The sequence below is a fragment of the Theobroma cacao genome, chromosome 9 (genome assembly GCF_053813885.1).
Source record: "Theobroma cacao isolate CCN51 chromosome 9, ASM5381388v1, whole genome shotgun sequence".
NCBI classification, from domain to species: Eukaryota; Viridiplantae; Streptophyta; class Magnoliopsida; order Malvales; family Malvaceae; genus Theobroma; species Theobroma cacao.
The window spans coordinates 44,222,861-44,239,192 of record NC_142647.1 but is presented as its reverse complement, the minus strand read 5'-3'; the positions used below and the strand labels follow the sequence as shown (position 1 = coordinate 44,239,192).

The 16,332-nt window shown below is 30.5% G+C and overlaps 1 protein-coding gene across 1 annotated transcript; it reads right to left on the bottom strand.

The window, feature by feature from the left end:
- Window positions 1-10,933: 10,933 nt before the first annotated feature.
- On the bottom strand, window positions 10,934-15,953 carry FRS11 (FAR1-related sequence 11). Its single transcript, XM_018127418.2, has 4 exons — window positions 15,686-15,953; window positions 14,022-15,051; window positions 12,962-13,405; window positions 10,934-11,907 (listed from the first exon to the last, which is right to left on the bottom strand). Exons 2-4 carry the CDS (start codon window positions 15,000-15,002, stop codon window positions 11,290-11,292), a joined length of 2,043 nt encoding a protein of 680 aa, XP_017982907.2. The 5' UTR covers window positions 15,003-15,051; window positions 15,686-15,953; the 3' UTR covers window positions 10,934-11,289.
- Window positions 15,954-16,332: the final 379 nt, after the last annotated feature.

Genomic DNA, 16,332 nt, shown 5'->3' with positions numbered 1-16,332 from the left:
TTTTTATCTATTGTTATTTATTTATTATTTTTATTGAATAATTTTTTGTATAGTCAAATTTTTTATTTATTAAAAATTTCAGGATCTTGAAATCAAGGCCCTCCCATCGTACTGGTGGAGCCTTGATTCGGATTCCGAACTTAGGGAATATAGGTCCAGGATTGCGACTTCTCTCGTCCCGACCGATCATCCCATCATCGGTTCATAGTACTTATAGTTAATGTCATGGAATATTATTATCATTTTCTATTTTTTTAGGAGTTAATTTTCTAAGATTGATTCTCATACCTATTTTATTTGTAAAACCTGACCCTATAAACATATGTCATGACATGCATGCACTGAGTAGCATGTTATTACGCTAGAAAAGCACCTAAGAATAGATGAAATCCGATATTGTACCTAACGGTACACTTAAATTGATTTAACCTCGAACTAGTTCCAATAGGAATTGTAGGATGAAATTTAATATTTTATAGCCAAGGAATGACTAAAAATGATTATTTGGAGTTCGAGGGTTCATTTGGGGTAAAATCAAAAATTTTGATGTTCATGAGCAAAAATCGTCATTTTGCCACCTAAGATAATAATTTGATCATGGAGTGAAATTTTTGACCAAGATTAACTATTTGGAGTATAATTTAATGATATGAAGTGAAAAAGTTTAATTCTGTTGATTTTTGGAGTGTAGGGGTAAAAATCGTAATTTTACCACCCGAGGATAAAATTTGAGATTTTGAGAGAATTTAGATCAAATTTGACAAATTGGAGAATGGTATGAGTATAAGGGATGAAAAATATGTCTATGAGCAATTTTTCAGTTTTTTGAGCAAAAATGTAATTTTTCACTTTTACGGAGGCAAAAGTGTAAATTTCAAAAATTACTCCACCGAGACTTTGGATAAGTCAGAGAATTTTATCTAAGCTATGAATATATGGGACAAGTGTATGGTGAAAATTTGGAAACAAATGGATGAAATTTTAAAAATGGACCAATGGGAAAGTGACACGTGGCATTTTTTAAATAAATGATATAATATTATTTTAATGAAAAGGCAGCCCATTTAAACCTCATTTTAAGTGCTGGCCGGCCATAAGGAAGAACAAGAGAGGAAATAGAGAGGAAAGGAAGAAAAAATGAAAAACCAAAGAGAAACAAGAAAATTCAAAGGGGAAATCGCGAATTTCGTCCGTTTACGCGTCTAACAGTAAGATTTTTCGATTTTAGCTTGATTTCTACCTTTTCTATGCCTTTATTTCCATTGGGCATGCTTGATGAGAGAGATCAAAGAGTGACACCATGTGCTGGCCGAAATTCAAGGGGGAAAATTTTGGAATTTTTAGGTTTTGATTTTTAGTTAAATTGATAGTTTTAGTTAGTTAAATGTGTATAGAAATTAAATTGGGCAAGAAAGCATGAAATTTTCACAATACCCACTCTTGGCTGGATGCTCAATGCTGTACAATGATGATGAATTGATTTTATTCTAAGGAAAATGAAGAGAAAATGATGAAAAATGATTAAACGTGATAGAAAAACAAAGTAAAAAATTAACCGAGTTAATGTCCCATTTTTGGCCAAATTTTTCAAGAAAGAGAGTGAGCTGATTTTGGTGATTTTAGAGGGATATTGGCTGATAATTAATGGTTAGAAATGTTGGAGAGAAAATGGGACAATTTAGAGCTAAAATGGAGCGCGTTAGCAATTTATCGGGTAAAGTGCCAAAAATAGGTTAATACCGAGTTTAAGCTATTTTTGGCTATTGCATTTCATACCATGCATTAGTATAGGATTTAAGTCAAATATATAGTGATTTAGCATTAATGTGATGAATTGTGTAAATTTTTGTAATGTGTCTAGGAAGAGAGCCTTCCGAAAAAGGCAAAGAAGTCGTACTCGACGAGTAGTGATCGGGGCGCTTAGAAAGTTTTTAGTTTGTACAAACTGTGAGTAAACTTATTATTATTGTAAATTATCTAGAGTTTATTTTTAAATGCCCTTTATGTATTTTATGAAATGAAAACGAGATTAAAATGGGATTTTTGATGTTTTAGGAATAAATGTGACAAATAAAAATATATTGTATTGATTATGAAATTGAGTAATTGGAGGCTGTAAATTGACTTGAAAAATATATATTTTCCTAGGAATGGCTTATGAGAAATGAGTATATGTGGCTATATTTTGTGAGTGCATTGGAAAATTTATGTAAGTTGTTTTTACTATGCAGGCTGGATAAATAAATAAAAACCACGTTATACTGTCGAAATTTTATTAAAATTGGTGGGTTAGTCACTGCAGTGACGGATTTCCGTGGACAGCCTATTAAAGGGGCACGGTAAACCCAGTTATATAGTTAGTCCGGTTGTAGAGGCGATGAGGGTAACTCCCAGGGTAGTATTAGAGCTCACTTCACGTCGAACCCCCACGTGAATGTGTAACTCGACCAACGCCAAGGGACGACTTGTTTTAAAAATAAAAATGTGTTTCACGTGTGAATATTGTAACACTCTTGGCGGACTCAGTTAGATGCCTCGGTCAAGGTATCCCCGAGGATTAGTTTTGGCTTGAGCCTTGTTTTAAAAAAAAACATAAGCCTTAACAACTATTTTGGTAAATTACAAATATTTTATGGTTTAAGAAATAAATTGAAAATATTATGAAATGGGTTGAAATTTGTTGTTTAAACTTACCTCCATTTTACTCGCCTTTAGATATTTATGATAATGTCTGTTTACTCATTGGGATTTTATAATCTCACCACCCTCCTTTCCACCGATTTCAGGTTCAGTATAGACTGTAGATAGCTGATCTCATCGAGGACTACCATTGGATCTGCATTTTTCAAACCGTAGGTTCACAGTTCTCTTTACTTTTGTTTATTCAGGGGCCCTCTTGTTATTGTAAATTAAATTAAATATTTTGGCTTACTGTATTTCAGTATGTATAAATTTATTTAGCTTTTACGCTATAAAAATTATTCACGTATAACTTTATAAATATTGTTTTATAAGAAAATAGAATATTTCCCTTAATATTTTTTTTATTTTCTTATTATATTCAAATAACCATAATTTCGTTTTAAATGAAGATTTTAGACTTTTAAACTCATTTTGAATATGAATTATGTGTTTTGTACTTGTATATTACGTTTTAGCCAGTTTCGAAATTTTTTAGAAAAAAATGATCAAAATACCCCTTTGTGGCAAAAATTTTATTTTGATTGTTTTTGATCTAAAATAGTGTATATTCTCTAAAAACTCGATATTTAACAACGATTGCTCACAGGAAAGAAAAAAAACTGATATGTAAGCATTGCGGGATTTCGGTTGGCATTCCGGATAATGAGTGTCAATCGAGACATCGCGGCGATTGCTATGGGCCTGAGGGAGGTTCCGGGTCGTGACATTATTACTTTAATACTTAATCCAATAATTTCCAATTTCTTAATTTAATCTATATATAAATCTTTAGCCTACCATTTACTCCATTCATTTATATATTATTTTTATTATTTTTTTTTCTTTATATTTGTGGTAAATATTTTCCTAAGCTTAAATTCCTTGTATAACTAAACATTTTCTAAAAATATTTTATTATCTTTTTTTTTATTCTTTATTATTTCTATATTCTCCTATTGTATTAATCTCTTAAGTCTAAAATACCATGAAGAAAAGAAAAAAAATAGAATTTTATACTATAATAATTTATAATTAATTCTACCTAATCTCCCTAAAAAAAATGTAAAATGGGCCAACAAACAAATTCTTAAAAGAGTCAGGGATTTACCTTAGCGGGCTAGAAACGGCCCAAATGCCGACCTGCTCCAACTAAACTGCCTCTCTAAGGCCCGCGTGGCCTCTTATCAAAACACATCATGTTGGTCTCCTGCTCAATCAGCCCCCTGGTGCCCAAAACGGCGCAGTTTCACATACCCTAGATCTTAGCTATTTAAGCTTCATTTTCTTCCTTTCTTCCCATTTTCTCTCTTCAATTTCTCTCTCTAGAAATAAATTTTTCTACCTTATTTCTAAAATCTCACGAGCTCCATCTCCCTCTAACAGCCACCCCAAATCGGACCTCCTTAACCGGCGACGACGTCGGCTACCTTTTCCTTTCCTGCCGTCAATCGGTGACCCAAGCTTCCCTTTTCACCGATGCCGTTCCAATCTTTCTCCCAACCACCGGTCGGTACTCCTTGTTTCTCCTTCATCGTTCTTTGATCGGAGGCAAGTTCACCAATCGAATCTCCTATCTGCAACCAAATCTTTCCTCTTCTATCGGTGCTGGCTACCAAGATCGGATCTCTCCTCACCTTCTTCTACCGTCGGTCGGCTCTCCCTCTTCGCCTTCTCTTATCGTCGATCTGCTTTAGCTCTAGATCTGTCCTCCTTGCAGCTGCTCGACGTTGCCAGCGTCGCTCCCTTCCTTCCGTCTGTAGCTAAGGCCCTTGACTACCCATCGACGACGGTGCAAATACCCCCAAAAATCCAAAATAAAAAAAAAGTCCCCGCCCCAAAATTCGATTACTCTCCTTCTATTGTGTATTTTTAACTGATTTTTTTTTGTATTTTTTGGATGCATTTTTTCTGATTTGTGGATTACTGTGGCTACTAGAAAACTAGGATTTCCTCTGGTTGCTGTTTTGTGGTTTCTTGGTTGCCTAGGGATTTTTTTAGTATTGCCAATTGCTAGGTTTTTCTTTGATTTTGGCTCCCCTCCTTTTGGGTTGCTCCCGATTCCCCTCTTTATACACTCGGCTTTTTTTGGCAAAGTGTAGTGCCTCCACTACCCTGCCAGACGCGATTTTTTCACGTCTGGTAGGAAGGGTGGTGCCTAGCAGGGTGCGGACGCACCCTGCCAGACGTACCTTTTCTCTCTTTTTTTTGTTTATGATTTTTTTTAATTACTAAAATTTTATTATTGCTTTTTTTACAGTGTTTACAGATGGTAGTTCTAAAAATAGGCAGTTGGTTGCAGGTGGAGGCGTCCTTCGAGATCACACAAGTATGCTCGTTTTTGGTTTCTCAGAAAACATTGGTTCTTCTAATTCCTTGCAAGCAGAGCTACAGGTGCTGCTTAGGGGCTTACTATTGTGCCAAGAGTACAATATTAATAATTTATGGATAGAGGTGGATGCATTGGTGGTGATTCAGATGATCCAATATTCTCAAAAAGGGTCCCATGACATACGGTATTTATTGGAATCTATAAGGAAATATTTGCAAAATATTTCTTATAGAAATTCGCATATTTATCGAGAAAGTAATCAGGCAGCAAATTTTTGTCTAATTAAGGCTACAGTCATTAGGATCTTTGTGTATTTACTAAAGCACGAGGCGAACTATGTGGTATTCTTAAATTAGATAGATTAAATTTACCTTATGTTCGTTTTAAATAAATGTAAAGGAGTAGTATTCTTTTTTTATTTTTTTCATTTCCTTGTATTGTTAATTTTTCTAAAATTCTTACAGATCCTTGTACACAGGTAAATTACTTATCATTTACACTAGAAATTATAGCAAAGGTGGTAATCCTTGTACTAGGAAATCTATCCCTTATTGCTCATGTAATTCTGGAGGTAAAGTTTCGGTCCCCCTCTCTACTGTACTTAATTTTATTACTATTAATAAAACAATTGCAAGGTAGTTAGGCCTTGCGGGAACTTCCAGTATATAAAAAAAAAAACTTGTCACGGCAAAGAGTAATGTATGATACTGTAATCATACCTCCTAAATCGATAAGTGGTAACAGTTCATCTCTAACAAGTTGCCATTAAATTTCTTTATTAAAAAAATGACATAAATGTATAAGAATTACAATAACAACTCATTGTAGTACAAATCTTGACCTTATACATATAATAAAATACTTATAGTGAAAATTAATTTTTTAAAAATCTGATCTAAATTTATAAGGATAAAAGTAAAAATTCATATCACACAAACTACAAAAATTAAAATTTAATTTTTTTATATAAACATAATATTCATTGTAAATATTTTGACATATAAAATTAAAAATGTTAATGTTAAATCAATTTTTTTGATATAATGTTTGAAAAAGACCCTGAACTATTCAAAAAATTCAAATAAATCCTTATTTTTCAATTATGTTCAATCAAGCCTCAATATTTTTATTTTAGGTATAATAATGTTTTATGATTAATGATTAATTAATTATCATTAGTCAAAATGTCACTTATCATTTTTTATGTTAACATGATGCTAATGTGAAATGTGAAAATATCACATGGTCATATCATCATGTTATATTAGTATGTCACGTTAACAGTTCGTGGCATAAAATAAGAAGGGACAGTTTGATTAAGTTAACCATTAGTTATAAAGGAGTTCTTTTTCTTATTCTCTTTGAAATCCAACCATTAGTTATAACAGTTTATTTGACTCAAAATAAAAATATAAAAATTTATTTGAATCAAAACAAAGGTATAAGAGCTTGTTTGTAACACAATAAAAGAATCAAGATTTATTTGAATTTTTCAGAAGAGTTTAGGATTTTTTTATGTTTCATTCCATTTTTTTCAATTTTAATATAAATGTACAAGAATAAGGATAAAAATATATTATTGGATATATAGAATAAAAATATATTCAATTGGATTAAGTATTATTGCATTGATGCAAAGATATAAGAGTTATTGTACTTATAATGGAAATTAACCTTTTACAAATGTTGATATAAATGTATAATAATAAGAATATAAATATTTATAGTAAAAATTAACTTTTAAAAATTAAATTTTAAAAATTAAATGTAAAAATTCATATAATATAAAGTACAAAAATCAAAATTTTAATTTTTTTTACATAAACTTTGATAAAACTAATTTCTATCCTCTCAAATTCACTTTAAATATTATGACATAAAAATTAAAAATATTAATGTTTAAATCAAATAATATTTTTTAATTAAAAATTTAATACATAACATTTAGCGTCATGTTATAATGTAATGAGTTTAATTTAAAATTTTAATATCATATAATACTATATTTATTACATAAGTAAAAGGAAGTTTCGAATGGACTTTCTCTTTTAGCCATTTGGAAACCATAGAAAATAAGAAAAAACGTATTGAAAAAGAAAAAGAGAGGTAGAAAGAGGCCTATGTGCAACGCACGGGCCATAGTCTAGTGACATTAATATGTAACATTAACATTATGTAAATTAACATTAACGTTATTGTTGTGTATATTATAATTATATAATTATAATGTTAACATGAAATGGTATTATACTTTTTACCTTTAAATTATAATATAATATTTAAATATATAATAGTAATTAAAAAAATATTTTTTATATTTTAACGTAAAAACATGAAATTAAAGATAAAAATTACATAAAATAGATAAAATTAAAATTTACATATATTGTTTACCTGTTTAACAAGTAAGGACAAGCTTACAATAAGATCAACCTTATTATAGTTGTTACCATCTCATATGAATTAAGTGAGCTTAAATCTTACAAGAGATTGCACCTGAATATTTGACTCATTAGTTGTTTTATGATCTCACTGCTTAAAGAGTAGAGTTTAAATTCTTTTTTCAAAAAAAAAAATCTTACAAGAAATTTGCGGATATTCCATACTCATCAATGGTTAAAATTATATATGAAAATGAAGCATTATAATATGATCATATTAAACAAACCAATCTAACCTTCTTGATCCTTACAACTTATAAGAACTAACTAGGGTTAAGTTTGAACCAATCCAACCTTCTTGATCCTTACAACTTACAAGAACTAACAAAGGTTAAAGGTTTGAATCTGCTCCCTTCAAAATGAAATTTCTTAATCTCAACTCTAAATCAATTATCAACATCTTAAAAACAAAACTCTTCTTGATCTTTACAACTTATCAAGAAACACCTTAAAAACAAGAAACACCTTAAAAACAAAGCTCATTAAGAGCCCGTTTGGTCTAATTTTTTTTTAACTTAAAAGTTATTATAAAACTTTTACGAAAAATAATAATTTTTAAAATTAAGCTAAAGTTGTTTGCTAAGCAAGCTTATTAAAAGCCTGTTTGGCCTAACTTTTTTTAATTTAAAAGCTATTATAAAGCTCTTATGAAAGATAATAGCTTTTAAAATTAAGTTAGAGCTATTTGGTAAACTATTTAATAAAATAAATTATATAAGCTCTAATTTTGATTAAAATTACCATAAAGAGTATTTATGCCATATTTAATCACGTGATAAATCAAAGTGTAATAACTCTTTTTCAAATTTATATACAATTTCAGATATTAAAATCAAAGAAATTTATAAAAAACGGAACAACTTTCAAACTTATATAATAATACTAGTATTAGATTTTTACTGATCTAATAAACAATCAGATCATGATGCTTCAATTCCTAAAAAAGAAGACAAAAAAGAAATTATTGTATTTAAAATTAAAATCCTTTTTGATGAAGAAGAGAGAAAACTTTAAATAATATCTAAATGCAATTTTGAATTTTGAGTTTTCTTTTCTCTTAATATTTGTAAGAATAATAAAATTTTAAATTTTGTTATTCTGTTATTGAGTCTTCTTTGTAAAAAGAGGTAGAGGAGAGAGAGATTACTATTTGCATTGAAAAATGATAATTTGCAGACAAAAGGAAAGGGAGATTGATTGTTTGGAGTAGGGTTGTGAACGAGTATGATATCTGTTAATTTTGAGGTACCTAAATCTTATTAATTACCAAAATAATTTTAAAATTTTTTACCCTAATCCTAACCCTAATACATTCTCACTATCTAATAATTACCTTAACCCGTTTAAAAACCCAATTAGATAAAAAATTTATTAAAATGTTCTTCATAGATACCCAACTACCCGAACCCATATCCATATACAATAATATTTCTCTTATATATTTCATATAATTAACTACTAATTAAATTAATAAAAACGCAAATAATAAATTTAAATTTAAATAATCAAAAACTATAAAGTATGTTTATAAATGAAAATAATATATAATATAAATCAATATTACTTTATTGTTTAGTAATTATGAACTTATATAATATTAATTATATTCTTTATAAATGAATATAATAATAATATAAAGTGTATGCATTAAAAGACATTACAAGTTATATACTGTAAAGCGTGTATATATATATATATTATAATTAATAATTTTATAAGTTATAATTTATATAATATTAAAACAAAATAAATAGTAAATATATTTATATTTAAAGTATATATATATATTAAAAGTATTTTATTGTATATATATAATAGAAATTATATTCCTTATAAATGAACCTAATATATATAAAGCATAGATATTAAAAGATATTACAAGTTAATTAATAATCATAGTTTCATTAATTAATTAAATTAATTATTTGAGTTTGTCTTTAATTACATGAAATTAAAAAAAATAGCTATGTTTCAAAACTATTTTAATCTCACAACTTCTTGTTAGATAATTAAGTTTATATATTATAAGTTTATATAAACAAAGGTATATATATATATATATATTATAATTAACAATTTTATAAGTTATAATTTTTATAATTTTAACAAAAAATAGAAAGTAAATATGTTTATATTTAAAGTGTATATACACACACACACTCTAAAAGTATATATGTATAATAGTATATATTAAATGACATTACAAGGTAATTAATAATCATAATTTTATGAATTAATTTAATAAATTATATGAGTTTGTCCTTAATTACATGAAATTAAAAAAATAACTAGGTTTCAAAACTATTTTAATCTCACAACTTCTCTTAAGGTTTGTATATTATAAGTTTATATAAATAAAGGTGTATATATTATAATTAATAATTTTACAAGTTATAATTTTTGTAATGTTAATATAAAATAGAAAATAAATAAATATATATATATATATATTAAAAGTATTAGTATATATATAATATAGTAATTATATTTCTTATAAATGAACCGAATATATAATATATATATTAAAAAACATTTCAAGTTAATTAATAATCATAGTTTAATGAATTAATTTAATTAACTATATGGGTTTGATTTTAATTACATGAAATTAAAAAAATAGTTAGATTCTAAAATTATTCTAATTTTAAAGACTCTCTTTTAAGTATATATATTACAAGTTATAATTTTTGTAACATTAACACAAAATAAAAAATAAATATATTTATATTTGAAGTATGTATAATAGTAATTATATTCCTTTGTAATATAATATGATATTCATATTATTTAAACATAATTAGTAATTTAATAATTTTTTAATATAAACATATAAATATCATCACATTAATAATTTAAGTAATCATACTTTTTGATATATTTGTCATCTTCTAATAAATATATTAATGTTGATTTTTTTAATTTAATCATTTAAATAACAATAATATATATAAACGGATATTGAGATCGAATTTAAGGCGGGTATCCGCGTAATCTGAATATTAATATAATTGAGTTCGGGTAATGGCTACCCAAGGGATAGTAACTTAACCCTACCCGAACCTGATACAAGTATTAAAATCACTACTCGAACTCGTCTTAAATCCAATTATAAAGTACTTTAACCCGATATAATCGGATCAAGTACCCGTGAGTACCTTATAATAAGGTATCCATTACTATTCCTTGTTTGGAGAATGGTGATTTGCAAAGAGTAAGAAAGGAGAGGGAGATTGATTGGAAGAGGAGTATTTTTAAAAAACTAATATGTTTTGAAAAAAGAGAAGAGAAAGAGCCTATCTTGAGATTTTCTTTATGCTTTTTTTTTTTATTTTGTTCTTTAAAATAAAATTGGTTTTTTTTTGAGAACTTCTTAAAAACCTTATTTGACTTGACTTTTGCTTTTAAAGGTGAATAAGCTGAAAAAAAGCCTAAGCCAAACAGATTAGAACATTTCATCTTATGCTATTAGACAAAAACAATATGGGCATATATTTTTTTTTCTGAAGAAAAAACGCATGAATATTATACAAGATAAGCTCCTTCCTATGTATATATTTTACATGCAAAAATCCTCAATAACATGCTCTCTGCTTCCCTCCGTCTATGAGCGGTCATGCAAGATGATGCCTAAGAATGGGCAAAACACTGCCTAGGAAATGCAATTTGTATATTTCGATTGCATGTAACACAACTACAAAATTTAGTATGCAAAGGCCGAACCCTATATCAACTCTTGCATTTCTAACCCCCCACATGACCTTATCAAAAATTTGTCATTAGCCTTCTCCGGTACCAGAGGGTCTGGAATGCAGAGTATGCTAACTGTTTAGTTTCCAGTCAAAGATTCCTATGAATAGGGGAAATATCTCGCACACCTTGTGATGTAACTGGCTGCTCTCTTATGCGAGATAAAAGAATAGAGACTTGCTCAGTAGCAATATCCAACCTCTCCTTTGACTTGGCAGATTCTGCTACAAGGCTTGATACCATGCTCTGCAACAACTGAATCCTTTCTGTTTGATCAGTTGGAGAACTATGCAGAAGCTTCGCAGGTGATGTGCAGAACCGTCTCCAGCGGAGAGGGAGATATCTCTCTGGAATCTGAAAGCAATTTCCAGTTGAGAGAACTCGAAGGGCATGCCGACAAAGAATTCCAGAGAACTCAAACTGATGGCAGCTGCAACTTATAATGCCTTCTTGAGGAACCCAATACACTTTCCGGCCTCCCTCGAGTTTTGTATGATGTCGTACAAGAAAGCCATCATCCATCTGAAATGATGCATAGTGAGCAGCTAAAACTAGTTGTTCTTGAAGCTTAGAGAAGGCAAAAGGAGTGAGGATAGAGGCAGCATGAGATTCCATAGGAGCTCCTGTTTTTAGGCAGATGTTTTGAAGATTCTGCTGCATTGTCTGTTGTTCTGCAGCTTGATCTTTAAAATCCACAGCAACAGCAACCTGATTGAATAAGGTTAAATCAACAAGGAAGACAAATTGTCAAACAGAACAGATAATAACATAAAGAATGAAGAATTGCCGATCAGAACTGGCAAACCACAACCACATTTTAGATGCATTACAAGCAATAACAAGTACAATAATCAAGAACAGGAAAACACATGCCAAGATAATTGCACACCCATCATGAGGATGGTGATGCTAATGATAATAGGATAATGAAATTTAGTTGAGCAGATAAGGTTTAGGTTTGTAGTTTAATGGCAGAAGCTGTCTTCCAAACTCAACATTTAAATAGAGACTGCAGCCCGAGAAGATTTGACCCCATCAACTAATAAAAACATGGTTCAATAAACTTGTAGGCTGGGTACAAAGAAATCTTAATCCTAACTGCTGAATCAGGTATAAGTTAAGATGTCAGGCAAGTAGATCAAACCCCAGAATCTAATGTAGGCTTTACATATCTTAATACAGAATCAATAATGTTTAAGCTGTAGATAAGCTGCAACTCTAAAGAAAGTATAGGTCAGGGTATAACTTCCAAATAAGCATTCTTACGAAGTCCATTCCTTTTCTACTTTTCTCTTGAAAAATTTTCTGCAACCATTTTTATTGTTTGGTTACAACTGCTGGACATAACATTGAGCAAACACCAACTTCAGGAGAAAATTCAGACAAATTGGCTTAAGTTGAATGGTTGTCATTATTTATGTTTCAAAGAGCAACAGTTTTACTAGTCAGTGTATCCTCAGATTCAAGATATGCACTGGATGAGCCTTAAAAACTGCTAACATCGCCACCCTCAATAAAAGAGAAGCGCCTGGCAATTTCATAAAATAAGAATTTTTACAAGCCTAATTTAACTACTATTTACTACTATTTAATCTTCATATTCTGCCACCTTTACAAGATCATTTCTTTCCTAGATCTTCAAAGAGGAACAACTAAGACAGAAAGTCTAGATGCACTTACTACAGGAATCATGCGTCAAGATATTTCAATAAAACACTCACACAATTGAATTTGAATGAAAGTAAAGAAAGAAAGAGCATACTTGTTCCACAAAATGGGCAAGCCGAGTCTGTGCACTTAAAAATCTTTGAATGAAAGCATTAATTGCCTTTGAGTGGCCAGTTGTTGTCATTCCTGCAAAGAAATGGCTTCTCAAGTATGGCAAAGCCCACAATGAGCGTAATGCAAACAAGTTGGCAATATGCCTGTTAGTGTGTAGCCCAAAAGAGTTGACCATGTCCTTCCAGCCCAATTCAAAATCCTCAATTGACTCTAAATTGTAGAGTCGATAAAACTCAGCCTTCCACTCGTTGTAATGTTCTCCCAAAACAGCATTAAACCAGGATGGAAATTTTGCCACAATCATCCATATGCAGAGTGCATATTTAGTTGTAGGCATTTCAATGGCTATGGCTTCTTTGAGACACATATTTTGGTCAGTTAATATTGTCTGTGGTGCCTTCCCATCCATGAACCCTAAGAATGCCTTTCACATATGGAAAAAAGAGAAAGACACTAGTTTAGCAAGCCCCAACATAAAACCGAAAAGAAGAAAGAGAATTATAAACTAAATACCAAAAATGAGAAAGAAAACTAGAAAATTTGAGAACCACCAAGCATATATGTTCTAGAGGTTTGCCAATTATCTTCTGTATATGGGACACTATTCACCAAAAAAAAAAAATTATGTTCTTGCATCCGAACCTCTTTTTCTTTTCCCTTGCACAAAGTTCATGCTCAAATGTACTGCCTAGCATTACAAAACAACAGTTGGCCCTAAATCATATCAACTCAGTAAACCACAATGTATTATTGATACTGTAGACACTCCATACAGAAGAATCCTCTACAATAACAAAGATAATCAAAAGTCATCATCTTGTGTATCTACCATATTCACTAAAACCACCAGCTATCTATCCCAGATATTGAATCATTCAGTTCCAGGGATACATATTTCCCACCATCCCTTCCTCCTGCCCTTTTGCTTTCAGCAATGTCAGAAGAGCAAAAGGGCACAAACTTGTCGGATTCAAGCAAAACTGGCAACTAAAAGCAATAAAATGTGATAGACTTAAAAAAGCTATATAATATTCTATTACCTTTAATGCCCATGACAATGACCTCAAATTTTCTTCTCGTAAAAGCACACAGCCAAAGAAGCAAGGCATGCCATAATTATTCATTCCAACCCATATCCCAAGTGGCATGTCAAATGCAGTCAAACGATGAGTCGTGTCAAACACCACGGCATCACCAAAGATATCATATGACTGGACTGATGATGCATATGACCAGGCAATGTTCTCTAACCTGTTGTTTGAATCAAGTGTATACTCAAATTTGAAGTTGGAGTCCTTCTCCTTTATGTTTTTGCACATTCTTAATAAATCTATGCTTTCATCTTCTTGATCTAATTTCCTGAACGATTGAAGTAAATTTCTCACATCCTTCTCAGTGAAAGGTAGATATCCTGGCTCCACACACTTCTCAAGTTCCATCAGCCTCATCATTTGCTGCACTGAGATTCCTGTTTTTGCAAACATAAGGATTCGGCTCTTATCTGTATCTGATATGGTTCGGTATGCAGGAAGGAAACGAACTTGATTTGGTTCTAAAAGTTCATGATTGTGGTGGTTCACAAACCCTGTGACACGCCATTCTGCTGGTCCTAAATCTGTTACTTTGCTTATCCGCAAGTAAGCTTGACATCCACATCGGGATGATTTTCTGTTTCTCTGGGGTTTACCATCATTTGAGGTTTTGAGAGGTGTATTGCCAGCACGATGACAGACAAAGTAACGTCTTGTAAGTCCTTTGCCAACCCCATCCTTTCCTTCTGTACGATGACGACGGATTGAAAAGCCACATCGCTTTGCAAATTCACTATAAAATTCATAAGCTGCATCATGAGTAGCAAATCTCTGCCCGATATATGGAATGGCATCATCAGTAGTTTCTAGGGAAAGCCGGGTTTCATCAGGTGATTCCTCTGTGCTACTGGTTTCATCTAAAGACAAAGATCGTTGATCTGAAGGATCATCATACACGACCAACATCTGTCCAGCATCTTCAGACATCATTTTCTTATCATCAACCCAATTGTAGTCAAGCTAAGATCCAGTGTCCAGTCTAGATACGAAAAGAATGAAATCAGTGAACCATTGTAATCTCAATATATAATTAAATAATGCATCAAAGAACAATGATATAAGGAAACCACAATAATCCAAGAATGTTGGTTGATATGAAAAGAAACCACAATTCAAGATGATTAAAATCCCGCATCAAGCATTTAGGCAGACCACTTAGTTCCTCAATTTTTTCTGACATGCAAGCATTAACATTTCACAACATAGAATATTCATGAAAGTCAATCTGAACTAAGGTTATAGAACCAACCAATCTCATCCAAAATTCTATCTTTCTAAAAGTACAAAAACTAATTTCAGCAGAAGACCCATTTTCAGATTCAATCCAGCATTCCTACAAAATTTAATCAATTTAAACCGTGAAAAAGAAAAGGAGCAATCAAACGTAATCTTCAATGGCCTCAATAGACTCACTCAAGAATTCCAATATATACCTCAAATCAGCATTCTAAAGCTCAATGCACTATCAATTGAAATTCACATCAAATTAACAATATTTAAGATTAAACAGATATTTACTGAGAAAAAGGTTTGAAATGATAAAATCTGGGCCATTGAAAGTCAACTTAATAATGACAATAATCTTGAACATAAGAAGAAAAAAGAAAGTTTACCTATTTGACCAAAAGGTACGGGCTTGCTGAAGTTGAAAGGCGGAGCAAAGGGGTGGCAGAAAGGTTAGAAAGAGGAAAATATATAATATTTAATTATGATTAATAGTAACATAGGGCAAGAACAAGACGAGAGAGGAGAGAAAAGGAAAGAAAATGGGGAAAGATCAAAATGAGAGGAGGTCGCTGCAGTGCACAGACGGACAGAAAGTGAGGGAAACGACGAGAGGATAGAAGAGAGAAAGAAACGGCGTCGCTGCCAGTTGTGAGAGGAAGGAGGAGAATGTTTTTACATTAAATTTTAAATTACGAAAATTATAAATACATATGGTGTGTTTGTTTAGCCATTGAAAATATTTAATTGGTTAAAAATTTTTAATTTTATTTTTGATATATTTAATTATTCGTCACGAAATCATTTAATAAAACATTTTTTGATGAAAATAATGTTAAAATACCAATTAATTAATCATCACTTAAAAATCATGAAAAGCTTCAATTATAATATATTTAATAATTACTTATTTAAAAATTTTCTAATAGAAAATATCAAAATTATTAAATAGTGCATATATTGAATTGCATTAAATTTATATGAATTAATCAGACAAGAGCCAATAAAGATTTTGTTTTTAATTTGAAAAGTAAGG